Source organism: Globicephala melas, chromosome 1 (assembly GCF_963455315.2).
Source record: "Globicephala melas chromosome 1, mGloMel1.2, whole genome shotgun sequence".
Taxonomy (NCBI): Eukaryota; Metazoa; Chordata; class Mammalia; order Artiodactyla; family Delphinidae; genus Globicephala; species Globicephala melas.
In genome coordinates, this window is record NC_083314.1 from 152,695,094 (window position 1) to 152,718,859 (window position 23,766).

General features: G+C 51.0%; 2 protein-coding genes across 9 annotated transcripts; both read left to right on the forward strand.

Moving 5' to 3' along the window:
• Positions 1-35: 35 nt before the first annotated feature.
• Positions 36-18,556, forward strand: MED8 (mediator complex subunit 8). Of its 3 annotated transcripts, none has more exons than XR_009565575.2 (9): positions 36-422; positions 1,266-1,384; positions 2,627-2,771; positions 3,460-3,600; positions 3,793-3,874; positions 4,239-4,487; positions 5,328-5,388; positions 11,532-11,602; positions 14,409-18,556. XR_009565575.2 is itself a non-coding variant. In XM_030866724.2 (7 exons), exons 1-7 carry the CDS (start codon positions 408-410, stop codon positions 5,390-5,392), a joined length of 816 nt encoding a protein of 271 aa, XP_030722584.1. In that variant the 5' UTR covers positions 36-407; the 3' UTR covers positions 5,393-11,525. The 3 variants fall into 3 exon arrangements, 1 of the variants encoding a protein (XP_030722584.1); XR_009565574.1 differs by lacking the exon at positions 14,409-18,556 and adding an exon at positions 11,692-11,816; XM_030866724.2 differs by lacking the exons at positions 11,532-11,602; positions 14,409-18,556 and having other exon boundaries at positions 5,328-11,525.
• On the forward strand, positions 5,370-23,642 carry ELOVL1 (ELOVL fatty acid elongase 1). Of its 6 annotated transcripts, none has more exons than XM_060306650.1 (9): positions 18,819-18,939; positions 19,668-19,758; positions 20,140-21,519; positions 21,707-21,897; positions 22,075-22,155; positions 22,281-22,337; positions 22,427-22,532; positions 22,615-22,751; positions 22,928-23,642. In XM_060306650.1, the coding sequence occupies exons 3-9, from the start codon at positions 21,474-21,476 to the stop codon at positions 23,147-23,149; spliced, it is 840 nt and encodes a 279-aa protein (XP_060162633.1). In that variant the 5' UTR covers positions 18,819-18,939; positions 19,668-19,758; positions 20,140-21,473; the 3' UTR covers positions 23,150-23,642. The 6 variants fall into 6 exon arrangements, with proteins under 6 accessions (XP_060162642.1, XP_030722619.1, XP_060162633.1 ...); XM_030866777.3 differs by having other exon boundaries at positions 21,460-21,519; XM_060306659.1 differs by lacking the exons at positions 18,819-18,939; positions 19,668-19,758 and adding an exon at positions 5,370-5,388 and having other exon boundaries at positions 21,460-21,519.
• Positions 23,643-23,766: the final 124 nt, after the last annotated feature.

The following is a 23,766-nucleotide window of genomic DNA, read 5'->3' on the forward strand; positions in this document are numbered from 1 at the left end:
TTGACACCGCCCCTGTTGCCGCAATGCAGGTGAGGGCCAGGTTGGCGCTAGTGACCGCTAGCTAGCTTCGGGTATCGGGGACCGAGAGTGGGCTGGCGGAGGAGGGAGTGAGGAGTTGGGGCTGAGAGGAGGGGGTAGAGCCCTCGACCGTCGAATAAGGGGACGCGCGATGGGGCAGAGGCCCACTGGCGAGGGAGCGGCGCAGATGAGAGATGGGGGTAGAGCCCGGCTGATGGGAGACAGACTGCGGTTAAGTCGGGAGGGAGGAGGCAGCACTGACTTGCTAGGGTGTGGGAAAGGATCAGGTTGTAATTTGGGAAGGTTGAGGTGCAGTCCAAGGAAGACGGCTCAAGAAAGTGGTGGATCGGCTCAGGCCCCGGCCTAGGCTGTTGGATGGCCGTTGTCGGATGCCGACAGAACAGGTAATCTGTAATTGGAGAGAAGCCCGAGGGTGGAAGGAATTGTGGGACCGCGGTGGCCAAAAGCCAGACTAATATAATCTGAGGCCGTGGGTGGAACCCAGGATCAAGGCTTCTGTCCTGCACGTTGGCAATTTGCTAAGACAGTTTTGCTTCATTCTTCCTAGTCTGTGCCCGTTTTTCATTTGTCACTTAGTTTCTTGCAGCTGGTAGCCTCTCCGTAAGTTTTTATAGGTTGACTAAGCTTGTGAAAGGGGCACAGGAATATTGGCACAGAGATAAAATGAGTGCAGATTAATTTAGCAAGGAGGAGGTTAAAGGAGCAAAGACTGAGGGCAAATGAAGGTGGGGGATGGCCGCGGTGGTGGCGGCGGCAGTATTCAGAAGATCCTTCATGTGTAGGTAGATTTTCCAGAGATTGTATCATGGGCAAGAACGGCTACACTCACCGGCAGGTTTTAGGACAGAGGAAGTCAGAGTATGTATGCTGCAGAGGTGCCCAAAAGACAATAAACCCCAGGCATTAGGTCTGGTGAAAATTACTCAGTGAGAGAGAATAGAGTGTACCTAATACAGAGAAAAACCAGGCCTGGATTAGGAGCAATGAGAGAAAGGAATCAGTAGGTAGGAGGAATTGAGGTCAGATGAATGGGTGTAAAGGTCTAAGGGTTGACGCTGTCTGTAACCCTAATACCAAAGAAAGTAAACAACCTGGCTCTCACTATGCCAATGAGATCCTGTGTCACTGGACTGGTATCACACACTGTCATCCTGGCTTTTCAGCCTTCCTCTGTATGTGTCATTCTCACACTCATCTGAGTAACCAACCTATTCCTATTGGTGCAGAGGGAGGAGAAGCAGCTTGAGGCATCATTAGATGCACTGCTGAGTCAAGTGGCTGATCTGAAGAATTCGCTGGGGAGTTTCATTTACAAGTTGGAGAATGAATATGACCGGCTGACCTGGTAAGGGTTGCCAGGGCAAGCTGGGGAGGGCTCCATGGATGGGGGGCCAGGCCACCTGCTGGCTAGGACATCTCCAGTGATGTAACCATTTATCAGTTTGCAAACATCTCTTGATTTAGAAAGAGTTGGGTTTCCCAACATTTAACACTGAAGTTGGCTTTGGGCCCCCATGGTAAGGAGGTAGAGAAATGCCCAGTTTCCCAGCCCAGGTTCTCACTAGCTTTTTTTTTTTTTTTGGCGGTACACGGGCCTCTCACTGTTGTGGCCTCTCCCGTTGTGGAGCACAGGCTCCGGACACGCAGGCTCAGCGGCCATGGCTCATGGGCCCAGCCTCTCTGCGGCATGTGGGATCTTCCCGGACCGGGGCGCGAACCCGCGTCCCCTGCAGCGGCAGGCGGACTCTCAACCACTGCGCCACCAGGGAAGCCCCTCTCACTAGCTTTTGATTCTCATCATTTGACTTCTCTGGGAGGAGGTCCTCCCGCAGTGGGTCCTCCCACTACAGTAATCATACTGGATCTCTTGCCATGGATGTTGCTGAGTCTTTTAGGTCCAATCTACTCTGGAAGTGTGGATACTACTTTTAGGCCAGAAGGGAGACTTTTACCCAGTTTCTGAAGTTTTAGTGATAATAGTGTAGCCATGGTTCCTATTTTGCCATTGTCCTTACCCCCATTCAAATATAGTAGTCCCCCCTAATCTGTGGGGGATAAGTTCTAAGACCCTCTGTGGATGCCTGAAACTGTGAAAGTACTGAAACCTATACGGTATATACTATGTTTTTTTTTCTATACTAATGGGGTGGGTAGCATATACAGCATGGATATGCTGGACAAAGGGGTGATTAACGTCCTGGGTGGGACAGAGCAGGATGAAGCAAGATTTCATCACGCTGCTCAGAACAGCGCCCAGTTTAAAACTTATGGATTGGTTTTTTCTGGAATTTGCCATTTAATATTTTTGGACTGTGGTTGACCACGGGTAGATGAAATCTCGGAAAGTGAAACTGCAGATAAGGGGGGCCTGCTATAATGACCTGCCTTTCTTCTCCATCTGTATCAGAAACTGAAAGTGTGTCCCTCTTTCTTAACCCCATAATCCCTGTGAGCCAGGCTAGTTCCTGCCCAGGCCAGCCATAGGGCTATGAGTGTTTTGGGGGTGAGTCTGGGTATTCCTAGTCTGAAGGACCCCCTTTGAGGCTCCTTTACTGGGAACATTCTGACACCTTCTTTCCACCACCAGGCCATCTGTCCTGGACAGCTTTGCCTTGCTCTCTGGACAGTTGAACACTCTGAACAAGGTCTTGAAGCATGAAAAGACACCACTGTTCCGTAACCAGGTCATCATCCCTCTGGTGTTGTCCCCAGACCGAGATGAAGATCTCATGGTAAGAGGAGGAGAGGGGTGCAACTTGGGAAATTAAGTTCTTAGATGAGGACTGAGGGCACAGTGGTTGGTTGGCTATTCTAGAAGTTCTGAATCTGCAGTAGTGTGTGGCAGTAAGAAGTGAGGGCTGCATTTCGGAGGCTTTGCTTTTTGTCCTTCTGGAGTTGGGAGAGCCATTCCCAAACTGAATTAATCTGAGGCATATGTCACCAAGACAAAGACCTTTTTCCTCCAACACCTGTCTTGAGCAGAAAGTATGTTCTTTTGTGACTTTTTCTTTTTTTGTTTTGTTTTGTTTTGTTGTCGTCGTTGTTTTTTGGCTGAGCTGTGCGGCATGTGGGATCTTAGTTCCCCGACCAGGGATCCAGCCCGTGCTCCCTGCAGTGAAAGCACGGAGCCTTAACCTTTGGACCACCAGGGAAGTCCCTGACTTTTTCTCTTTCAATCTTTGATTTAAATGTGGCAGAAAGAGGTTTATCCTTAGGTCTGGTAGAGATAGGGGAGTGAGTAGACAGAACTGAAGGATGGAGTGAGGGGGATAGTGTCTTAGGAAGCCAGATATTGTTAGTCTCAGGTTGTGTTTTCCCTGAAAATGCACTGTTTGCCTGTGGAAGGAACTATGTATATATCAGGCCAGATTGAATCTTCTTGGAGTGCAGAGTAGGATCAATAAAATCTGTGTGTTACAGAGGCAGACTGAAGGACGGGTACCTGTTTTTAGCCATGAGGTGGTCCCTGACCATCTGAGAACCAAGCCTGACCCTGAGGTAGAAGAGCAAGAGAAGCAGCTGACAACGGATGCTGCCCGCATTGGTGCTGATGCAGCTCAGGTTGGACTGAGTCACTGCCCTGCTGCTCCCACCCCAAATTTTATCATGAGAAGCTGGGCATTACCACCTCTGTATGGTAGGGATGCACAGCTGGTTACCCCTCAATTGCCCCTGGAATAGCCCAAGGAAGAAACTTCCCCGTAATCATTTCTTGCTTGCTCTAATCTCTGCACAAATTTATGTGTGTTGCAGAAGCAGATCCAGAGCTTGAATAAAATGTGCTCAAACCTTCTGGAGAAAATCAGCAAAGAGGAACGAGAAGCGGAGAGTGGAGGTATGGAGGGATTGGTGGCAAAACGGAGGAGGAAAGAGGGATAAGATCAATAGGAAGGGTGGTGTTGGTAGTGGTGAAGTGAGGACGAAAGGATGTGCTGCTTGGGAAAAGGTATGCGTCCATTCTGTTAGCCTTTTGTATTTCTGGCCAGCCCTGGAGCAGGTGGAGGAAATGGGCAAAGGGAGAAGGGAGTATTCTGAGATAGTCATGGGGGTCCTCTGGCTCTTCCTCTGGGCTGCCAGGGAGCCTAGACTCTGCTGAAGTCAGAACTTCAAGCCCTGGTACCCATACTGGCCTTCCTGCTGCTAGGTTCGGTCCAGGGCCAGAGGCATACCTCGGGGTCCCCACTTACCTTTTTCTTCAGGTCTCCGGCCGAACAAGCAGACCTTTAACCCAGCAGACACCAATGCATTAGTGGCAGCTGTTGCCTTTGGGAAGGGGCTGTCTAATTGGAGGCCTTCAGGCAGCAGTGGTCCTGGCCAGCCGGGCCAGCCAGGATCTGGGACAATCCTCGCAGGAGCCTCAGGATTACAGCAGGTGCAGATGGCAGGAGCTCCGAGTCAGCAGCAGCCAATGCTCAGTGGGGTGCAGATGGCCCAAGCAGGTCAACCAGGTAAGGTGACAGGGATTGGCATGGTGGCAGACCTTGAGCAGGGAAGTGGGAATAAGCTGGGTTATCTGGGGCCCCAGCGTCCCCAGAGCTGGAGATATTCTCCTTTTCTCCCTTGGACTGTGACCCAGAAAAAAAACTTTTGGAGTAAAAGTCTCATTTGAGACCCTTAATAGGTACCAGACAATGAGGAAGAACTTTGACAAGCAGAAACTGCTCTCGCCTCCCACCCCATCTCAGACCTCGGTCTCAACTACCCTTCTGTCCCCTTTAACTCTGGGTGTTAGGTGTGTTCTCACTGTCTTGTCTTAGGTAGAAAAATGAATGGTCAGACCTTCATTAGGACCATTGGGTAGGTGTGTTGGGAATGGACAAGCAGGGAAGTTTCCCGGTGCTGCGTGTATTCCTTTCTCTGTATCCTGTCTCTCCTGCTCGCTTTTAGTAATTATAAGAGCAGCCTGGCAGAGTTCAGATGCAAGCAGCTAGAAGAGGTATTTTCTTCCAAGCTGTCCAGACAAAGGGACAATTAAAATAAGAGAGAACATAGCACTCTTTTACCTGTGACATTAAATGGGGGTCCCACAGATTTAGTTCTCTTTTTCTAGGAGGGGGTGAGCAGGAGCCAGGTGTGTTCCAACCCCTCCCACTATTCCTCCTCCTAGACACCTTCAGGGAGAGGGCTGGACGAAGAGCCATACCTCTGAGCCTTGCCGTCCAGGGTCAGATGCCACAGAGATTCTGAGATGATAGCGGAGGTGCAGAAGGGAACCTGAGGGACCACATTTCTGATTTACCATGAACGTCTTACTGTGCTTCAGGTGTCTTTTTTCATGTTCCTTTTAGGGAAAATGCCAAGTGGAATAAAAACCAACATCAAGTCGGCTTCCATGCATCCCTACCAGCGGTGAGTGTGGCCGACAACCTCCACTCCCAGGTGCTCTTTGCAGAGTTGGGCAGTGAAGCTGCCTTTTGCCCAAAGCTGACCTAGATGAGTATAATAAAAAGAATACGGGCTTTCAGCCACAGACAGATCCCATCTCCACTGCCGACTAGCTGTGTGACTTTGGGCAAGTGACCTAATTTTTCTGAGCCGGTTTTCTTGTTTATAAATGGTGATAATACCTACCTCATAGGGTTGTTGTGAGGATTAAAATGGGAAAATGAATGTAAAACACTTGGCACAGTCTATGAAATAATGGGTATTCAATAAATGAGAGCTTCTACAGCCGCTTCTCCCCACTGCCCCCTCTTCAGTCCTCGATCCAGAACTTATCCTGATCTGATCCTGCTTCATGTCTGTGGTGAGCTGATGGACACAAGATCATGGACCGCTCAGCTCTGTTTGAAAGCCTGTGCTTATTTCATGCTGCCAGAAACGGTGACAGCCTCTGTGTCCTTAGAGGCCTGCTGTCTCCGCAGGCCTTCCTGCCCAGATTCCATCCTGGCCATCTCTCCAAGCTGCAGGTGACGAGGCTTCTGGTCTGAGACAGACGGTCCACTTGTGGCTCTGGAGAAGCTCAGGCCTGCTCTGTTCTCCATCCTCTGAGAAGCCAGTTCAGCTCTTATCTGGGAAATAGTCACAAAGTACCCTATCCTTTCCCCTACACCTCACACACGAAGGAAGATGTTGAAGGCCCGGTATATGGGGGCTTCTTCAGGAAGTGGCTCTACCAGGCAGGACTATGTGAGAAAGGGTTTTTCTTAGCAGATGAAAAAGTCCCTTGTTCCCCAGACGCTTTTTTTCTTATTTTAGAGGGAGAGGGGAATTGCACCTCACACCATCTTTCATCATGGTTGAGTTATCCTCATAATTTGCCTGGTTCCTGGGCTCCAGCCAGGATGGTTTTTCTCCAGTACACTGAGCCTGTGGTTCCAGTAAGGGCCAGGTGGATGGCGGGAGGTGGCAGCCGCCAGTACTTTTGCCTGCTTTTATAAAGCTGAGAGCAGAGTGGGCTTGGGTCTCCAGCTTAAGCTGCCTTGCTTAGCTCTCTGTTGTGAACTAGGGCAGGGGTTGAGTCAGCAGAAGTGGACCAAAGGGTTTCTCTGAATAAAGTTATTTAAGTTGATGGCCACTGTATCAGGGTTAATCTGACAGATAAATTGAGACAGCTATGTAGGGATTGGAGACTACATGTCAGAGACTTTCAAGGTTGCTGCAAAGCAATTCTAATTTGTTTTCCAATAAAAAGTTTTCTTAGCTTTGATCTAAATGTCCTGAGAGGTAATAGGAGGCCCTTCTCACACCTTCCAGCTGCCTTTTTTCGGTTCTCTTCTGTCACACATTAGTACTTAGGCATTTGTTCAGTGCCAGGCAGAATTCTGCCAGGCTGTGGCAGCAAAGGGCTGGGAAAGTGGTTGCAGATGTCACATCCATTCCTGTTCCATCAAGACAAGAAATGGTATTCACACAGCTCACTGATCATAGTACACAGGAGCACGGAAAGTTCTGCCATCAGCTCTGAGGCAATGTCAGAACTGTCCCCTACTTCAGCAGTGCTCCCTTACCGGTCTATCAGCCCACTCAGATGTTCCTTATCTTCTCTTCCCTTCACACTGGAAATGTCAGAGCTAACTGTCATATTGGATAGAGTTCAAGGTGTGCTTCTCTAAAACCCCTGGAGCATCTTTTGACTGCTGTCCTTTATTCTACCAAAAGATTCCTTCCTATTGAAAGTTTCTTGAAAACTTTCTGGACCTATTGAAACCACCCCAAGTTTCTTTGTTGTCCCAGCCTAATATCGACGTCATTCCCAAAGTACCATCTGAAATGGATTCCTTGTCCTCCCAGAGTGGAAATGTCCTCCTGCGCCAGCAGGGACATATGCAGGACCCCACCTACATCTTGTGCCCTTAAACCAACAGTCCTTACTCCGCAGGCACTCATGTCTTTATATTCACTCCGGGAGCATGTGCTCTCATTCCCAACCCCTCAACCCCAGATCCTCTGGAGTGAACAAACCTATGTAGCACTGCCAACTTTGGGGCCCATACAGCCCAGTAAATGCCTCAATGGAGAGTATCTCCCATCCCTAACACACTCATTCCCAAAGGAGGGAATACAGAGTTTCCTTTCAAGAAGAGGACATTGACCTGCTCCCTTGCTCAGATTTCAGATTTGCAAAAGATGGCCCTCTTGCTCCACTCTGGTAGTGTTGCTCAGTTTCTGATGGCTCTGTTTGGCCTAGGGCTTGTGTTTTCTCCTACTCTTGGGGCCCCGGGAGAATGAGATTAGGCCATTGTCTGCCAGGTGTGTGTCTGGGATGGCGAAAGAAGCAGCAGCTGTGAAACTTCAATATTCTGTAGCACAGAGGTCATCCTGCTGAAGGTGGATGCATCAGTGTTCCCACGACACCCATTGCTAGGACCACTCCCTCTCCAGCTCTGCCCTGAGGCTGGGACTCAGTCATTGTTGAATGTCCCTTTTGCTGATTGCCCCAGTCACCCTGTTCTCTTCCCCTCCTGGTGTCCATTGCTGCCCTACCTAGCTAGGTCACCTAACTTCACCTTGCATTTTCTTGGGAAACAGCCAAGGTAGATAGGTTGTTCTAGCTAAGTGCTCCTTCTAACTCCATTATCAGTCCTGCCATGAGGACTGAGCTGCAGCGGGTGTAGCGCCCACCTCCTGTCCTGCTGTTGAAGGGAAGAAGCTGAGCTCTGCAGGAATGCCCCAGTGCAAGGCTGGTCCCTTTCCCACCCCCTTCTCACCTCCCCCAGGCAGCTGGGAACAACCTCTCCCTTTGTCTGAGCTTCTTGTACAGAATAATCCTCCTTATGGACAATGTATTCTCTGTGCCCTGTGGACACAGGAGCCGTGTGAGCTGATCCCAGCACCAGGCAGGACGGAGGCGGAATCCTTCCAAATGCCCACCCTAGGTCAACTCCTGATTACTGTTCAGAGAAACTACCAAGGGGTGTACATTTTCTTCCATCTGTTCGAGATTTGGGGGGCTAGCCTATTGAAGTTTAGCAGTGGACCAGGAGTAGGGTTGGGGGCTGTGGTCCCTCTCTGGTTCAGTCCAGAGGGTTCACTGTACCAACCTATGGAGGCTCGATGTGGCTCTGGCCCATCAGCTTTGAACGCACAGGGGCTAACACTTGGAAGGGGTTTGCCACCCTGCAGATGGGGCTTTCTAACTGGAACAGAAGGTGAACTCCAATCCATCTGACAGGGCCAGGGCATCCATTGCTTCAACATGTGTTTTGTCCCACAGGACAAACTTCCTCTCTTCTTCCCTTTAACTTATCTCTCTTTTGTTCTTGAGCTCCTGTGCGTCTCTGAGGCAGCTCCTGGATCTCTGTTGTCATCTCTTTTTTTTTTTTGCGCTACGCGGGCCTCTCCCTGTCGTGGCCTCTCCTATTGCGGAGCACAGGCTCCGGACGCGCAGGCTCAGCGGCCATGGCTCACGGGCCCAGCCGCTCCGCGGCATGTGGGATCCTCCTGGACCGGGGCATGAACCCGTGTCCCCTGCATCGGCAGGCGGACTCTCAACCACTGCGCCACCAGGGAAGCCCTGTTGTCATCTCTTGATGAGTTCACATGTTCTCAAGATGTCGCCTACCACTTGGACATGGCAGCTTCCCCAAGTACATCATGGATAAGGCCCCTGAATTCCCTATAGGCCTCGGTTTTCTCGCCTGGGTGCTCCCAGTGATCCTTCCTAGCTTTAAAGTCTCTGGCAATGATTCTCCAGCCTGTTTATCCCCTGGCATTTTTCATATTCCTCATTGCATGACTGTGTTATTATAGGCTAGGTTTTTCCTAGATCAGCCCGCCAATCCCTTGAATCCCTCCAAACTGTTCCTAAAGTTCCCTGTCACCTGCAGCTTAAAATACCCACATCCCTCTAGATCACTTCCCTAAAATTGTTTTCTAGCTTTCACTAGTTCTTTAGTGAAAATTCATCAAAGAGGTAGTAAGTTACTGCAGAGATAAATGCATTGAATGCCAGAAGTCACCTTCCCACTCAGGGAGCCCCCTCTCTCCCCTGGGCAAGATATATGTACCAGAGAGACTCCCCCATAAAAGCAGTAAATTATACTTTTCCATGTCATGATACCCTTCCTTACTAAATCAAATCCAAGGAGCCCTAGGCTGCTCCCCTTCCCGCTTTGCCTCGGCCATTCCACTGCCTTCCCTGGCCCTCACCCGAATTTCCCTAGTTTATGGTCATTTTGATTCTTCATCTTCTCTGGCCCACACCCCAAATGTAGAGCATCCTTATTTCTTTTTTTGCACTAATTTCTCTGGGCTGCACCCATTTTCATGGCCTTGGTTGGTATCCTTCCGTGTTAGTCCTTCTTGAGTCCATGTCCCCACTCACTGACACACAGCCACGCTCGTGAAATACAGAGCCTACCATTTTCCTGCACACCTCCCATTCACTCTTTAGCCCCACTTCCACCCTTCCTCGGGAACTACCCTGTCTCAGATCACTGCTGACCTGATGGCTAAATCCAGACTTTTTTCAGTCCTTATATTTCTTACTTATCTCCATGGTGTTTAACAGTGCTGGCCATTAACTTTTCACCTCTTGCCCTTCACCGGCTCCCACCTCTCTGGCCATTCCTTCTCTGCAGCTCTTGGCCTTTTGTCCCTCTGCCTGCTTCCTTTTTTTTAAAAAAAGCATTTATTTATTCGGTTGCGCTGGGTCTTAGTTGCGGCAGGCGGGCTCCTTAGTTGTGGCATGCAGACTTTCAGTTGCGGCATGCATGTGGGATCTAGTTCCCTGACCAGGAATGGAACCCGGGCCCCCCTGCATTGGGAGTGCATGGTCTTAACCACTGTGCCACCAGGGAAGTCCCCCTCTGCCTGCTTCTTGAATGTTGTTATTCTCCAGTACTCTGTCCTTAACCTTCTTTTCTTATTCTACCTGCTCTCCTTGTGACCACCACCTTTATGTACATAACTCAAACAGGTTTTATTTTCAGCCCAGACCTCTTTGCTGACTTGCAGATGCCTATTGGGTATCTCTGCCCATATGATCCACAAGTACCTCAGGTTCTGAATGTCCAAATCCAATCATCTTTCCCTTCAAACCTGTTTCTTTTCTAACATCCTAGGTGTGACCTAAGCCAGGTCTATGGAAGCCATCCTAAACACGCCCCCCCAACTCAATCAGATACTAAATCCTGTCAATTCTGTCTCCCCAGGATCCTGCCCTGCAGTTTAGGCCCTGGGCCTCTCACCCTAAAAGTATTGTTCAGACTCCCTGTATCCAGTCTTGCCCACTCCAACTCATCTTCCATATGGCTGCCAGATACATCTATCTAAACTGCAGTTCTGATCACATCACTCCCTTGATTAAAATCCTTTTGATAGTTTCCTTCCCATGTTTCTCAAACTGGAGTCCACATACCTGGCAGGTTGGTAGGGGCAGTGTGCTAGGCATACTGAAAGTCGCAGGATAAAAATCATCCTAGAGGGACTTCCCTGGTAGTCCAGTGGGTAAGACTCCACGCTCCCAATGCAGGGGGCCCGGGTTTGATCCCTGGTCGGGGAGCTAGATCCCACATGCATGCCACAACTAAGAGTCCGCGTGCCACAACTAAGAAGTCTGCATGCTGCAACGAAGATCCCGCATGCCACAGCTAAGACCCGGAGCAGCCTAAATAAATAAATATTAAAAAAAAATCGTCCTAGAATGCCCATTTTATTCGAGGGTAAATAATTTAAACAGAATGCAGAATTATCATGCATGCAGTAAGAGAAAATAGACTTCAAAGAATTCCTACTAGTCTGAAGGGCTTCATAAGTAGCCATTAGATTCTCTGGGGATATTTCTTCTTCCTTTTTTTTTTTTTTTTACATTTACTTCAGTGGAAGTTTGAAAAACAGCTCAGATTTCCTGGAAAGGCAAGTAGGATTCTGTGTGATCTAGCCCCTGACTTCTGACTTATTTTCTGTAGTGTCCTGACACCCACTTCAAAGTGCTTGAAGTTTCCTGAATGTAACAGACCCCATTCCTTTAGTCCCACTGTTCCCTCTGCATGGAACATTTTGCCCCATCATTCTGTGATGACTACTCAATCTTATCTTTCAAAATTCAGCTCATGAGTCACTCCTCTGTGAAGCCTTCCAACAACCCAGTCTGTCTACAACCCAGTGCCACTCCCACCAGGTAAGGTCAACGACCTCCTATTTTCCGCTCCACATTTGTGCCTTGTGCAGACTTATTCTAGCTCCTGCTGGTCTTTATTGTCCCCCAAGTTCAAGCACCCTGAACTGCCAAGGTTTGAATCCAGTTCTTCTGTCTGGGAGCCATATGATCTTCGGCAAGAAATGTGCACGCCTGGCATACTATGGCATCTGGACCATCATAAACACGTTAAGTGGTAGTTGCTGCTATTATTATTATTATTAGGTTGACTTTAGAGAGAGAGTATAATGTAGCATTTTGGTTAAAAGAGCAGTTTCTAGTGCCAGACTGCCTGGGTTCAAATTCTAGCCATGCCACCGACTAGCTGTGTGACCTTAGGCAAGTTGATTTACCTCTCTGTGCCTCAGTTTCCTTATTTTGGGGGATGCTGTGAAGTTTAAATACATTAATATACACAAAGTGCTTAGAATAGTGTGCCTGACAATAGTAGAAGCTCAATAAATATTAACTGTCTTCAGGATAGTGTCTAGAAGTCTGCTGTCAGTAGTTGTTGCTTAAATCAATGATTGACCAGTCCCTCTATGAGGAGGTAACTCTTCCTCCCTCTGCAGCTCATCTGTGCATACAGCTATGCTCACGTGTCAGGAGAGACCCTCTGGGCACGTTTCATCCCCCACAATGTGCAGAACAGGCACTGGAACATTTTTATATTGGTTTGCCTGATGTGATAAGTCATTTTCAAATCTTGTTGTGTGAACTTTCTCGCACTTAGTTGTCACCTACACTCTTCTATTAAAGCCCAGTTTGATCTCTTAAATTGTGTGATTTAGATTTGAGATCAGATGACAAGCTCCCTCACTGGCAATGTTCCTTTTCCTCTGTTCTAAACTGTGTCTGTTCCCTGTCCACACCAGCTGAAGACTCAGTTCCACAGTCTGCCTACATCCCATCTCTAAAGGAGGCCCTTCACCACTCAGAGGTCTCTCTGTGCAGCTGGGATGTGTTCTCTCCTCTGTCTGTGCTTACTCAATCCGGGCTCAGGTCTTCACGGGTGGCTGTGTGATTCAGTGGGCATCACAAACCAGAGCTCCATGCTTGCCTCTTCCTCACACTCACCACCAGTGCTTTAGGCCTTGTTTTGCCATGGCAACGTCCTGGTTCTTGCCACTGTACTCTAAGCTATCGGCAACACCTGCAGGTCAGGTGCTGTCTCACACCTCCATACCTAACACATGCTCTGCCCTCTCCTTGGTATGTCTTCCCTCTCTTTTTCCTGCTCCAAACCCCTGTTCACCTAGTGAACAATTCATCCTCCCAGTGGCACCTACTTCTGTAAAGTCTTTACCACCTCCTCCCCTGTACACTTGACCATTCTTAAATTATACCTGACCTGGACACTTACCCATCGTGTGACCTTAGGCAAGTTACTTCACTTCCAAGAACCTCAATCTCTACCTCTGTAAAATGGGATTATAGCACCGGCCTCAGAAAGGTACCTTCCACCGAGCATATTTAAGATTCAATTTAAACCTTTAAATAGCTCTTAATTTTCTACAGGATAAAGTCCAAGCTTCTTAGAAAAGCACACAAGGGCCTCCAGGCATATAGTTAGCACTGAAATGCTAATACTATTCTTCTCCTCTCTCCTGAGCAATCTCGTTTTTATCACATGGTATATTTGATTGCAACATATTACAATTAAACTAGCTTAACTGAAGAGAGAGAGAGAGAGAGAGAGAGAGAGAGACCCAACTGGATTTGGGTTATGCGGATGTGGAGTTGAAGGGTGACCAGCTCCAGGTGGGTCAGGGGCTCCAGTGTCATCTAGGCTCTCTGTCTCTGCGTTTCTCCACTCTACCGCATATAGCTCATCCCATGAAAGAACTCTGATTGTTGCTGCTTGGATTCTGTACCATTAGGAGCGTTGGGGGAAGTGGAGAGAACACCATGATTAAAAGGCCAGTGGAGCGGGACAGGAATTCCTTAAAGGAGATGAAAGCAGGGGGATGGGACAGTATCTGTATACGACCAGACCTACAGCTACTACAGTCCACTTTGTGTGGTTTCATCTCTACAGGCAATCCGCAGATATTTTTTTCCCCCCGAACCCCGTCCTTTCCCCTAAGCTTACAGTACTGTGTTTCAGATTGCCTGGGGGATGTGCCATCCTTCCTCAAACTCCGGGTGTCCCAAACTGCATTCACTTCCTCCAGCCTGCTCCACCTGCATTATCCAGCGTGCCAACCTTGCTGTCAGTTCTGGGTCCTCTCTCTGCTCTCTCCCCTCTTCTTCCTTCTCACTCCGTTGCTCTAGGTTAGGCCCTCACTCTGTCACACCTGTGCCTCTGAGCTGGTCTCCCACCTGCTCTCCCTTCCTCTGCTTTCCTCTTGATCATCTCACTCTCACCAGGTTTTTCGTTATCAATAACAATGGGGATCATACCAACCCCTTAAAAATCTTCAGGGACATCCCAGTACAAATAAAACTCCTCAGTCTTTCATTTAAAACACTTCATGATTTGGGGCCAACCTCCTTTTTAACCTAGCATATGAAGGCCTTTCACTCACCATATCCTTTAGCCAAACAGAATCACTTGCAATTCTCTACTCCCATCCTGTGCTTCCCTCCATCCATCCCTTTGTCCACACTTCTTCCTCAGCTTGGAACATCTATGTTGCTTCCACCTCACTTGCTGTGTGACCTTGAGGAAATCCTTCACCCTTTCTGATTTTATTTTTTTTTCCATCTGTTAAGCAGTGATAATAGTACTTACGTTACAGGTAAGTACTTACAGGTAAGTACTTACAGATAAGTACTTAACTTACAGGACTGAACCATAAGAGCATATGGAAAGCAGCTGGCCCTACACTTGCCAGAGAAAGTATTGAACAGTAAGCTGCGTTTCCTCTTTTCCCCTTTTGGCCCTTCTCCCACATCTTCCAGATCTTGCTAACTCTCTTTCTTCCATCTTGATAACCTCCCCTGGATTGTCCCCTCACCAAAGCCTTCCCTTTTCTCTCTCCAGAGCTCTTCCTGCACATTCTATCACAGCCCTCTCCCCCAAGCTGAGTTTCTTTACTTCAGTTCAGTGAACACTGAACGATACCCATAATGCGTTGGCATTGGCTACCTACAATGGATCAGACCTTGCCCCTGACCTCTCAAGGGTCCAGGCAATCCCCAAATTCCAGATGGTGTGATGACTGTTTGCATGCAGTCTCTCTCTTCTGCGGGCCGGATGTCTTTCCTTCAGCCAAGGTCCCAGCCTTAGGCAGAGGACACTAGTGAGCTAAGGCCCAGGTACATGCAGAATGATTAACTGATGAGCCCTTCACCCTCGTCTTCACTCCACTGTCCTCACGGACCCAGCCCTCTGCTCAGCTCCTCTGTGTGGATACTGTGTAGAAAGCGCCCTTTGCCCTTTACAGGATGGGGAAGGGAGAAGCTTGACACAGGCCCTGGGAGGCTGCTTCCCTTCCTATCTGCCACTCCTGCTGTCTCTCAGCCTCGACCCTCAGTGCCTGTTGTTCTCAGCCAGTTCCTCTGTGTCTCCCATGCCCTGTTCCCTCCACGGCTTCACCTGCTCCCTCCCTCGCCCACTCATGCACATACAGGCATACCTTTTCCCATTTTTTCCTGCTTCTGTGATCCCATTTACCTTTAGTTTTTCTGCAGAAACATATAAAGCTGCATAATCGGGGAAACAGAGTTGTTAACGTTCATACAGATGGTGGTTTTCAGGCTGAACCTTGGAGACGGTAAATCAGTAGTTTATCTTCTGGGGAAAGAGGATGGAGAAAGGCCCCTCAGAGAGCCGTGAGTCAGATGTGAGTCAGAGAGAATGGGGCCAAGGGGACGTTGCCACATCACTTCCCGTTAGGAAGGCGCCAGGTAGTTCAGGGGGAGTTTCAGCTGTTGGACTGCCTATTCTTCCCTACCCACACGAACACCTGGCCTTTATCCTTATCAAGACAGTTCCTGGACCCCTTCAGCTTCTCCAGTTCATCAGCCTGCCCCTGGTGTAGGTACCCTTCTGCGGACCCTCTTACCTCCAAGGCCTTCATCCTAGCTTCTCTGCAGGTCCCAAATGGTCCCATTTCCTCCCAGTCCACTGACAAAGTTACCCTTCTTTTCTGTATATTTCAGACTCGGGGGTGTTCTCTTGAGCCAAAGGCTAACCCCTCCATGTATGCTGGATCTCACTGCCTTCCACACAGCACATAAACACGCTCAAGCCTCTTCCCATTAAAAACAACCCTTAGAATCAATCTGGAGGTGAGAGCGAGGCACTGATATTTTTAAAACTTCCCAGGTGATTCTAGTGTGTAGCCAGGGCTGAAAAAGATAAACAATTAAAATCCAAACTTCTTACCAAGCGAGGCATACATGGCTCTTCATAACTGACTCTTGCTGACATTTCCCCCTTAGCTATACGACCTTTGGGCTGGAGCCACACCAAACTACCCAGAGCTCCCTAAACCTGCCACATCTCCTGCTTCTATGCCTTCACACACATGCTTCCCTCTGCCTGGAGTAGGTTTCCCTGCCTTCTAGAAAGCGTCCTTTAATGCTCAGCTTTGGTGTCATTTCTTTGAAGCCTTCAAGAACTAATCCCCACCTTGGGGTAAGGTGCCCCCCTTGGTGCTCTCTTAACTCTCTGGGTTTATCTCTGTGGGAATACTCACCACACACTTCTGTAATTGTTAATTTATATGTCTGTCTTCTCGTCTAGACTGTGAGTATTTTGCAATAACCCCAGGGCCATGGAGATACTATTTGGTAGGACCTCAGGTGGTCTATAGGTGGTCTATATCAGATATTTGAAGACGCTTTCTCCTAGGACTAGGACAGGAACTGAAGGAAGTGAGTCTTTGGGCATGTTCATTCATGTAGTCAGTGGGCATTTACTGAGGGATTGCTGTGGTCATTTACCCGCGTGGTCCAGGTGAGTAATGGATAGTTGAAGTTCTCTATCTCTAACGGACCTCTGGAACTGTTTCATCATTTATAATAGTCGACTTTGTTCATCTCTAGATGGACACTTAGTCCAAAGCCTCTCAATAGTGCTCTCTGAACAGTGCTTTGCACACAGTAAGCATTTAGGAAATGTTTGTTAAATGAATGCTTATGAATGTACATACAAGTATATACCTTCTTGCTTCCCCCCTTGTCTGTGACATGTCAAGATAGAAGCAGTGCTGAGCACTTTACCTGGGTCATCTCCTTTAATCTTCACAACGATCATATGAGACAGGTACTGTTGTTCACATTTTATGGCGGTTCAGCCACTTACATTAAGTCATATAGGTACTAACTGGAAGATTTAAATTCAGGCCTTTGGAGTTAGGTGTGACCCCCAAAGCCACTGAAGTATACCTAACACAGTAAATATTTATTGACTCAACAGATAGTGCCACCCCAAGGGAAGTAGGAAGGCTTTTGAATTCTTAATGTTTTCCCCACTTGACTCTGGGTCCCTTGACCTCTCTTCCACTTCACACATTTCTCATTCACTCTAATATTCCACAAACATTGTGGAGGGTCAAGTGAGTCTGACATTAGGCCAGATGCTAGAGGTACAGAGACAACTAAAACATAGTGAGGGGGCATGCAGATAATTGCATTGCAGGGAGATTGTGGAAGCGAACGCAGGGACTGATTTATTGCCTGGGAGAGCGGCTTGTATCTTGTATTGAGTTAGGAGACAAGGCTTGGAGGGGTGGGGGGATATGAAAGACGCTGATATCCTTGGGGAACAGTTGAAGCATAGGACGTGGCCCAGGAGAGTAGCACTGGTAGAATGGGAGGCTGAGGGCCAGATCAGGTAGCCCGTCGTGTACCATGCTAAGAAGTTTGAGCCTTTTGAATAGTTGAATTCTTTGGCCATTTCCTTTCAAGCATAGGTACTAATGGGCTAGATCATAGCTGTACTTTGGCTCTGCCCTCTTAACTCTAAGACTAAACTTCCACATAGGTAGATCCCACCACCGAGGAATACATTGTTTCTTCCGAACCACCACCTCCTCTGAATTCCACGTGTACATCATACAATCCTGTATGCAGTTATTAGCACTGTTTCAGGAGCTGCTGGAGATACAGATTTCATTTCGCAGAAACCTAGTCCTCACCCCCAGTAGTTTAGTCTAGTTGGTGAGTGTGTGGATGAGGAAAGGGAGAGCGCACGGAGCCAGACCACACAGCTAAGTGTACAGAGAGGGTCCAGCTGTCTTGGGGAAATCTCCAGTGTCTGCTTCTCCAATCCCGTCAGTTTCCAGACCTTCTTAGGTCAGGGTGCTCTCTCACCTGGTCTCCCCACCAGTACCCTTATCTCACTGGATGCCAGAGCAAAGTGATCGGGCTGGGCAGTAAACCCCATGCAGGGACGGCACCTGCCTTGTTCATTGATGTGCCAGCAGCATTTAACCCCGTACGTGGTCGATAAATATGTGATGAATATTTAACAATACAGGTCTGATTGTAGGCTCCTCAAAACTCTTCAGTTTCTCCTCTGCTTCCAGAAGAAACCAAACTGCTCCATTTGGCCTTCAAGACCACTACAGCCACAGCTGGCTTCACTTCCCTCTTTTTCCTTTTACTACCTTGAAGGCCAGTGTAGCCAGTGATTCACTAACTGTTGCTGCCCCAGGCTACTTGTATTCTCCCACCTCCAGTCCACACAGTCCTTTCAGCAACTCCTAACGCTAGGCTCATCCAAGTTTATGGGCTGGTAGGGAAGGCTTCCCCGCGCAGCCTCTCCCTCGGGCTGAGACCTCCCCGCTGCCCCAGTCCGCTCTCTGCACACACACAGGCTGCCTGCAGCCCACCCCTCCGGTCCCACCCTCTAGAGACGGAGCTCTTTGCGGGGAGGGCTGACCCTGGAACTTTTCCCAGGGTCCCAGGCCGGGTGGACCGGCCACGAAAGAAGCTGTGTTGGTCTTGTTGGTGGATAAACCCCCAGAGGGCCCAGAATGAGGCCATGCGCAGGCTGAACGTCAGGAAGGCGCAGGGTGCAACTGGGGCGGGCCGGGGCAGGCCGCGCGAGCTGACGGAGATGCGAGGCGATGCGGCGGGAAGGGGTAGGGAGCAGGGGCTGGGCGTGCTTCCTGCCCGGGGCCCGGCGGCCCGCCCCCGCCCCCGCCCCCACCCCGCGGGCCCAGCAGAGACGGGGCTGGCCGGCCCCTCCTGCCTCAGCCCGCGGCCCAATCAGCGGGCGCCCCCCACCCGGCCCGCCCCCTCCCCCTCTGGTGACAGAAAGTCGGCCCAGCAGATGAGGAAGTGGCAGGCAGCCTGGCCCTGGGGACACCTCTCCGGCCCTGCTCCTTCCGAGCCCTCCACGACTGCCCGCCTGGCCCCCACTGGTGAGTCGGGACCTCCCAGGGCGGGCTCGCCACGTGCCCAGGCCCCTGCCCCGCTGGGCCGCCCGGCCTGCCCTGCCCTGGCAGGCTGTGGGCGAGGCCGTTCCTGGGGAGGGTGGGTGGGAGGTCCCAGCTCTCCGGGGCTGGGCCTCCCCAGCAGCCTCCCTCCCGCCAGGCCCCCATTTGCTTGAACCTGGGCCTTCCTCTACCACCTCCTTCTCTTGCCCCTCTCCCCCTCTTACTCCTTCCAACGCTTGGCGCCCTTGTGCACCACCACCGCCCCCTTCCTTTGCCTGTCTGCCTTTCCCTTTCATCCATCTGAAAGGAAGGAAGGACCAGACTGAGTTCCCCCACTGGGGACACACCCAGATTCAGCTCAAACTTGGGGAGAGGTCCTTCCAGAAGCCTCGAGCCACCCCAGACCTCCAGGGTGCATGCGTGTGTAGGCTGGGGGGAGGTGAACTTGGGGATGGTGGCTGAGAGAGCCTGGGAGATAACAAGCTGGCAAGCTCACATGGGTCGGGAGGACCTGTGTGTTACATCACGTGCCTCTGGGTAGGCCCTACCCCAGAATAAGCAGCCAACAAAAGTCTGATTGTGAATGAATGAATGAATGAATGAATGAAGAATGGTGACTGCCATCCGTGAATAGAGAGCTGTGGGTGTGCCTGACCCAGGACAGGTATACGTCTGCACACAGTGTGGGTGATGTTGGGCTCGTTCACCTGCAGGTGGGCTGTGTGAGTTTATGTATGTGACCATATTCATCTGAGACTCAGACGTGTGAGGAAACCTGCGTTTGAGCACAAGCACTTGCACATGGTAATGCGGGTCCTGTGAAGGAGTGTGTGTGTGTTTGGGTGTGTTTGCCAGTGTGAACGTAGCTAGGAGCAGGCCTGAGTGTTAGAGACCATGCATGTCAAAGTCCATGAAGAGTTGTCCGGGTGGTCAGAGTGTCAGAGGAGGGCACTTGCAGCCTGCAGGAGCCAGGTGGGCTCTGCGTGCACGTGCTATAGCCACTGGCGAGTTGTCGTTGGTGGCGGGGAGCTGTGACAGGGGCTTTGTGTATGGGAGGACTTGGAGCCTGACCTTGATGGGGCAGTTGTGGGTCGGCATGGAAGTTGGGGGAGCGTCTGTGACGTGTGTGTGAGGGGCGCGTGTGCAGCCTCCGTAGCTGTGTCAGAAAGTCTGTTCTTCACTTAGTACCTGCACAGGTGCTTCTCTGGGTAGAGGGAGCCTGGCCGACCAGAGTGCAGGCAGCTCGCAGAGCATCTGCTGTCCTGGCTGTTCGGGGAACGCCTTGCCCCTCTGGGACTGCCTCGAGTCCCAGGCTGTCCTCCGCCTGGGCCAAGGCTTTTGTGTCCCGGTGAGCCCTCCCCTGACATTCCTTCAGGCTCTGAGGGGAAGAGGGCCTAGCCCATTTTGACCCCCTACTTGAGGGAGGGGAAGATTCCTGAGACCTCCCCTACTCCCCACCTCCTCACATGCCACTCCCTGCCCCTCCCTGGGAGAGAAGGGTGATGGTACCCATTCTGAAGCAGGACAAACTGAGAATTTATGGCTAATTTAGGAGGGGATGCTGGGTGTGGGTTTTCAGCAGTTCTCTTTGGGCCAAGGCTAGACCTGGGGCTGGCGTCCTGGGAGGTTTCTAGCCAAAACCTAGAACCTTAGCTCATCTGACTGGTCTGGGGTGGGCGGGTGGTGAGTCCTGGGCTTTACTTGGCTTTCTCAATCCTGGTGGGTCCCCCAGGTACTGAACTGTGGCCTGGACCCACCCTCCACCCCATGTGCGTACAGCGGGGCAAGCAGAGGGCGGGGCTGCTGCCAGATCTAGTCAGACAGGTGGAGCCGCCAGGGCAGGAGCCTCAAAGAGCCGGGCTCCTGGAGAGGGAGGGTGAGAGGAGAGCTCCGGAGACAGGAGAGGCTAGAGGTGAGAGCCAAGGAGGGCAGAGGAGAGCCCGAGGGGGTGACTCAGCAGGGGAGAGGACAGGAGGGACCATCCCGGGAGATGTGCATCCTGAAATGGGGCAGGAGAAGTTGAAGGGGAGGACCCCTGGAGAGAAGGAAGACCCCAGGGCTGGAGAGGTGAGGGACTGGCAAGGAAGGGAGAGGAGGTTCGTTCTGGAGGTGAGTTCCCTGTTGGTAGGAAGTAAGACTCTCTGGAAAGAGACCAGAAATTGAGAGTCCTCTTGTGGAAGAAGGGAGGGGAGGTCAGGAAGTAGAAATCTCTGGAGAGGAGCAGAGCGTGAGGAGAGGAGAGGAAGGTGTGGAGAGGAAGGGCGGAAGAGCCCTTCCCAGGCAGGCAGGGTATGCGGGAAGCAGATCCCGCCCCCCACCCCGAGCGGCCTCCTCCTCACCCTAGTCCCCAGCAATTCCTTCCTCTCACTGCTCTGTCCTTTCTGCAGTGAGGTGTTGGGAGTTGTCGCGTCTGGTCTGTGTCCTGTCTGTGGGTCAGGGGTGAAATTGGGGCATGGGGGGAACACAGTCGGCCCTGTCTGACACCCATCCTCCCTACCTCGCCAGAGTCCTTAGCCAGGATGGAGGCTGTTGTGAACTTGTACCAGGAGATGATGAAGCATGCAGGTGAGATGCTGTCCTCCAACCCTTTCTCCCTCCCACCCTGGGATCCCTGGATCTAGGGCTGTCTCCTAATGGTGGAGACTCCCTTCAAATCCCTTGACCCTTTGTGACCTGACCTCATGTCTGCACACCTGGTGGGGACCCTTTGGACTCTGTGACCCTTCCTGACTCCTTTGACCCTTATTCACAGATCCTCGGATCCAGGGCTACCCTCTGATGGGGTCCCCCCTGCTAATGACCTCTATCCTCCTGACCTACGTGTACTTCGTTCTTTCACTTGGGCCTCGCATCATGGCCAATCGGAAGCCCTTCCAGCTCCGCAGCTTCATGGTTGTCTACAACTTCTCACTGGTGGCATTTTCCCTCTACATCGTCTATGAGGTGGGCCCCCAGGATGCCTAGGCTTTAATTCCTGCCGGCAGGATAAGGGGCAGGCCCTAGGCCCAGAGCATGGCATCTCCTTTCCAGAGAGGCTCAGCTCTATTTCTCCGTCTAGAGAACAGAAGAGACTTGGGGGAGGGAGGGAAGTCTGGCGGTCTAATCCACACCCCTTCATAGTTCCTGATGTCTGGCTGGCTGAGTACCTACACCTGGCGCTGCGACCCAGTGGACTTTTCCAACAAGCCGGAGGCACTGAGGGTAAGTGGGGACGGAGGCCAGGTCCTTAGCAACCTGGGGATAGGAGCAGTTTGGATGTGCCCTGTGCTCATGAGCCAGTTTAGAGAGGCTCTTGGCGGTCCTAAGGCTGCCCTGACTTCTTACAGATGGTTCGAGTGGCCTGGCTCTTCCTGTTCTCCAAGTTCATTGAGCTGATGGACACGGTGAGTAGTTACATGAGATTCGAGGACTTATGGGGAGAAAGGAGTGAGAGGCCCTGGCTCTGAAACCCCTTACCCCACTCTTCTCTCAGGTGATCTTTATTCTCCGGAAGAAGGATGGACAGGTGACCTTCCTACATGTCTTCCACCACTCAGTGCTTCCCTGGAGCTGGTGGTGGGGGGTAAAATTTGCTCCAGGTGAGTGGTGAAGACCACGGGGGAGGAGGGACAGGCACTGGGCACCAGAGGCCCAACTCAGGTCCTGATTGTCCATGCACAGGAGGAATGGGCTCTTTCCACGCCATGATCAACTCCTCTGTGCACGTCATCATGTACCTGTACTATGGATTGTCTGCCCTCGGCCCTGTGGCTCAGCCCTACCTTTGGTGGAAAAAGCACATGACAGCTGTCCAGCTGGTGAGGGGCCTAAGCCTGACCTACAACCACCCCCTCAACATTCTGGTCTGGATCCTGCCTTTAGCCAGCCTACTTCACCTTTGACCCCAGCCCTCCCTACTCGGCATTCTGTTTTTCTACCCCCTCTCCCTCCGGTCCTCTCACTGTGCCCTTTGACCCTTGCCTTTCTGTCCTAGATCCAGTTTGTCCTGGTCTCGCTGCACATCTCCCAGTACTACTTCATGCCCAGCTGTAACTACCAGTATCCAATCATCATCCACCTCATCTGGATGTACGGCACCATCTTCTTCTTGCTCTTCTCCAATTTCTGGTATCAGTCTTACACCAAAGGCAAGCGGCTGCCCCGTGTACTTCAGCAAAATGGAGCTCCAGGTACTGCCAAAGTCAAGGCTAACTGAGAAACATGGCCTAGCTAGGCGCCCACCTAAGTGCCTCAGGACTGCACCTCGGGCAGCATCTGTCATTGTCCTCCCCAGCTACACCTGTGACCAGGGCTTATGTGGTCAGGACTGAGCAGGTGACAGGTCCTCTGCTCCCCACAGCTGGTACACAGGGACCACTGCTTCCATTCCTCCTCTTCTGGCCAGCCCCAGGGACAAGGCCACTCCAGAGCCAGGGGCCGAAAGGGCTGGACACTTATTTCCCCCTCCCTGCCTTACACGTGGGAGAGGAGCACTCAGGGCTGGCCCCCACCAGGGTCGTGTGGCCTTTTTCCTCACACTGAAGAGGTCAGCAATAATCTGTCACTGTGGACCCAGGCTCCCTCCTTCTCCACCCCACACTGAAGTAGGAGCTTCTTGGCCAAAGGTCAGGGTGGTGGGGGCCTGGGAATACAGCCTGTGGAGGCTGCTCACTCCTTTATGTCTTCATTAAAAGTGACAGAGGAAACCACTGAGGCTGTGTGTGTACATGTGTGAATGGAGGAGGTGGGTACAAAGCCTGCCAGCCTGTCTGCAGACAGGAGGGATGGTCAAGGTGCCCACACGATGGATGTTTCTAGCTCTCTGATCACAGT

What these genes read in the sequence shown, in the direction of transcription:
- ELOVL1 (XM_030866759.3), top strand. Translation starts at nt 18,849, where the DNA reads ATGAGGAAGTGGCAGGCAGCCTGGCCCTGGGGACACCTCTCCGGCCCT. An exon ending in TGCCCGCCTGGCCCCCACTG is followed by an intron (nt 18,940 to 21,459) that starts GTGAGTCGGGAC and finishes CTACCTCGCCAG; the next exon opens with AGTCCTTAGCCAGGATGGAG. An exon ending in ACAAGCCGGAGGCACTGAGG is followed by an intron (nt 22,156 to 22,280) that starts GTAAGTGGGGAC and finishes GACTTCTTACAG; the next exon opens with ATGGTTCGAGTGGCCTGGCT.
- MED8 (XM_030866724.2), top strand. An exon ending in ACCGAGATGAAGATCTCATG is followed by an intron (nt 2,772 to 3,459) that starts GTAAGAGGAGGA and finishes TGTGTGTTACAG; the next exon opens with AGGCAGACTGAAGGACGGGT. An exon ending in TTGGTGCTGATGCAGCTCAG is followed by an intron (nt 3,601 to 3,792) that starts GTTGGACTGAGT and finishes TGTGTGTTGCAG; the next exon opens with AAGCAGATCCAGAGCTTGAA.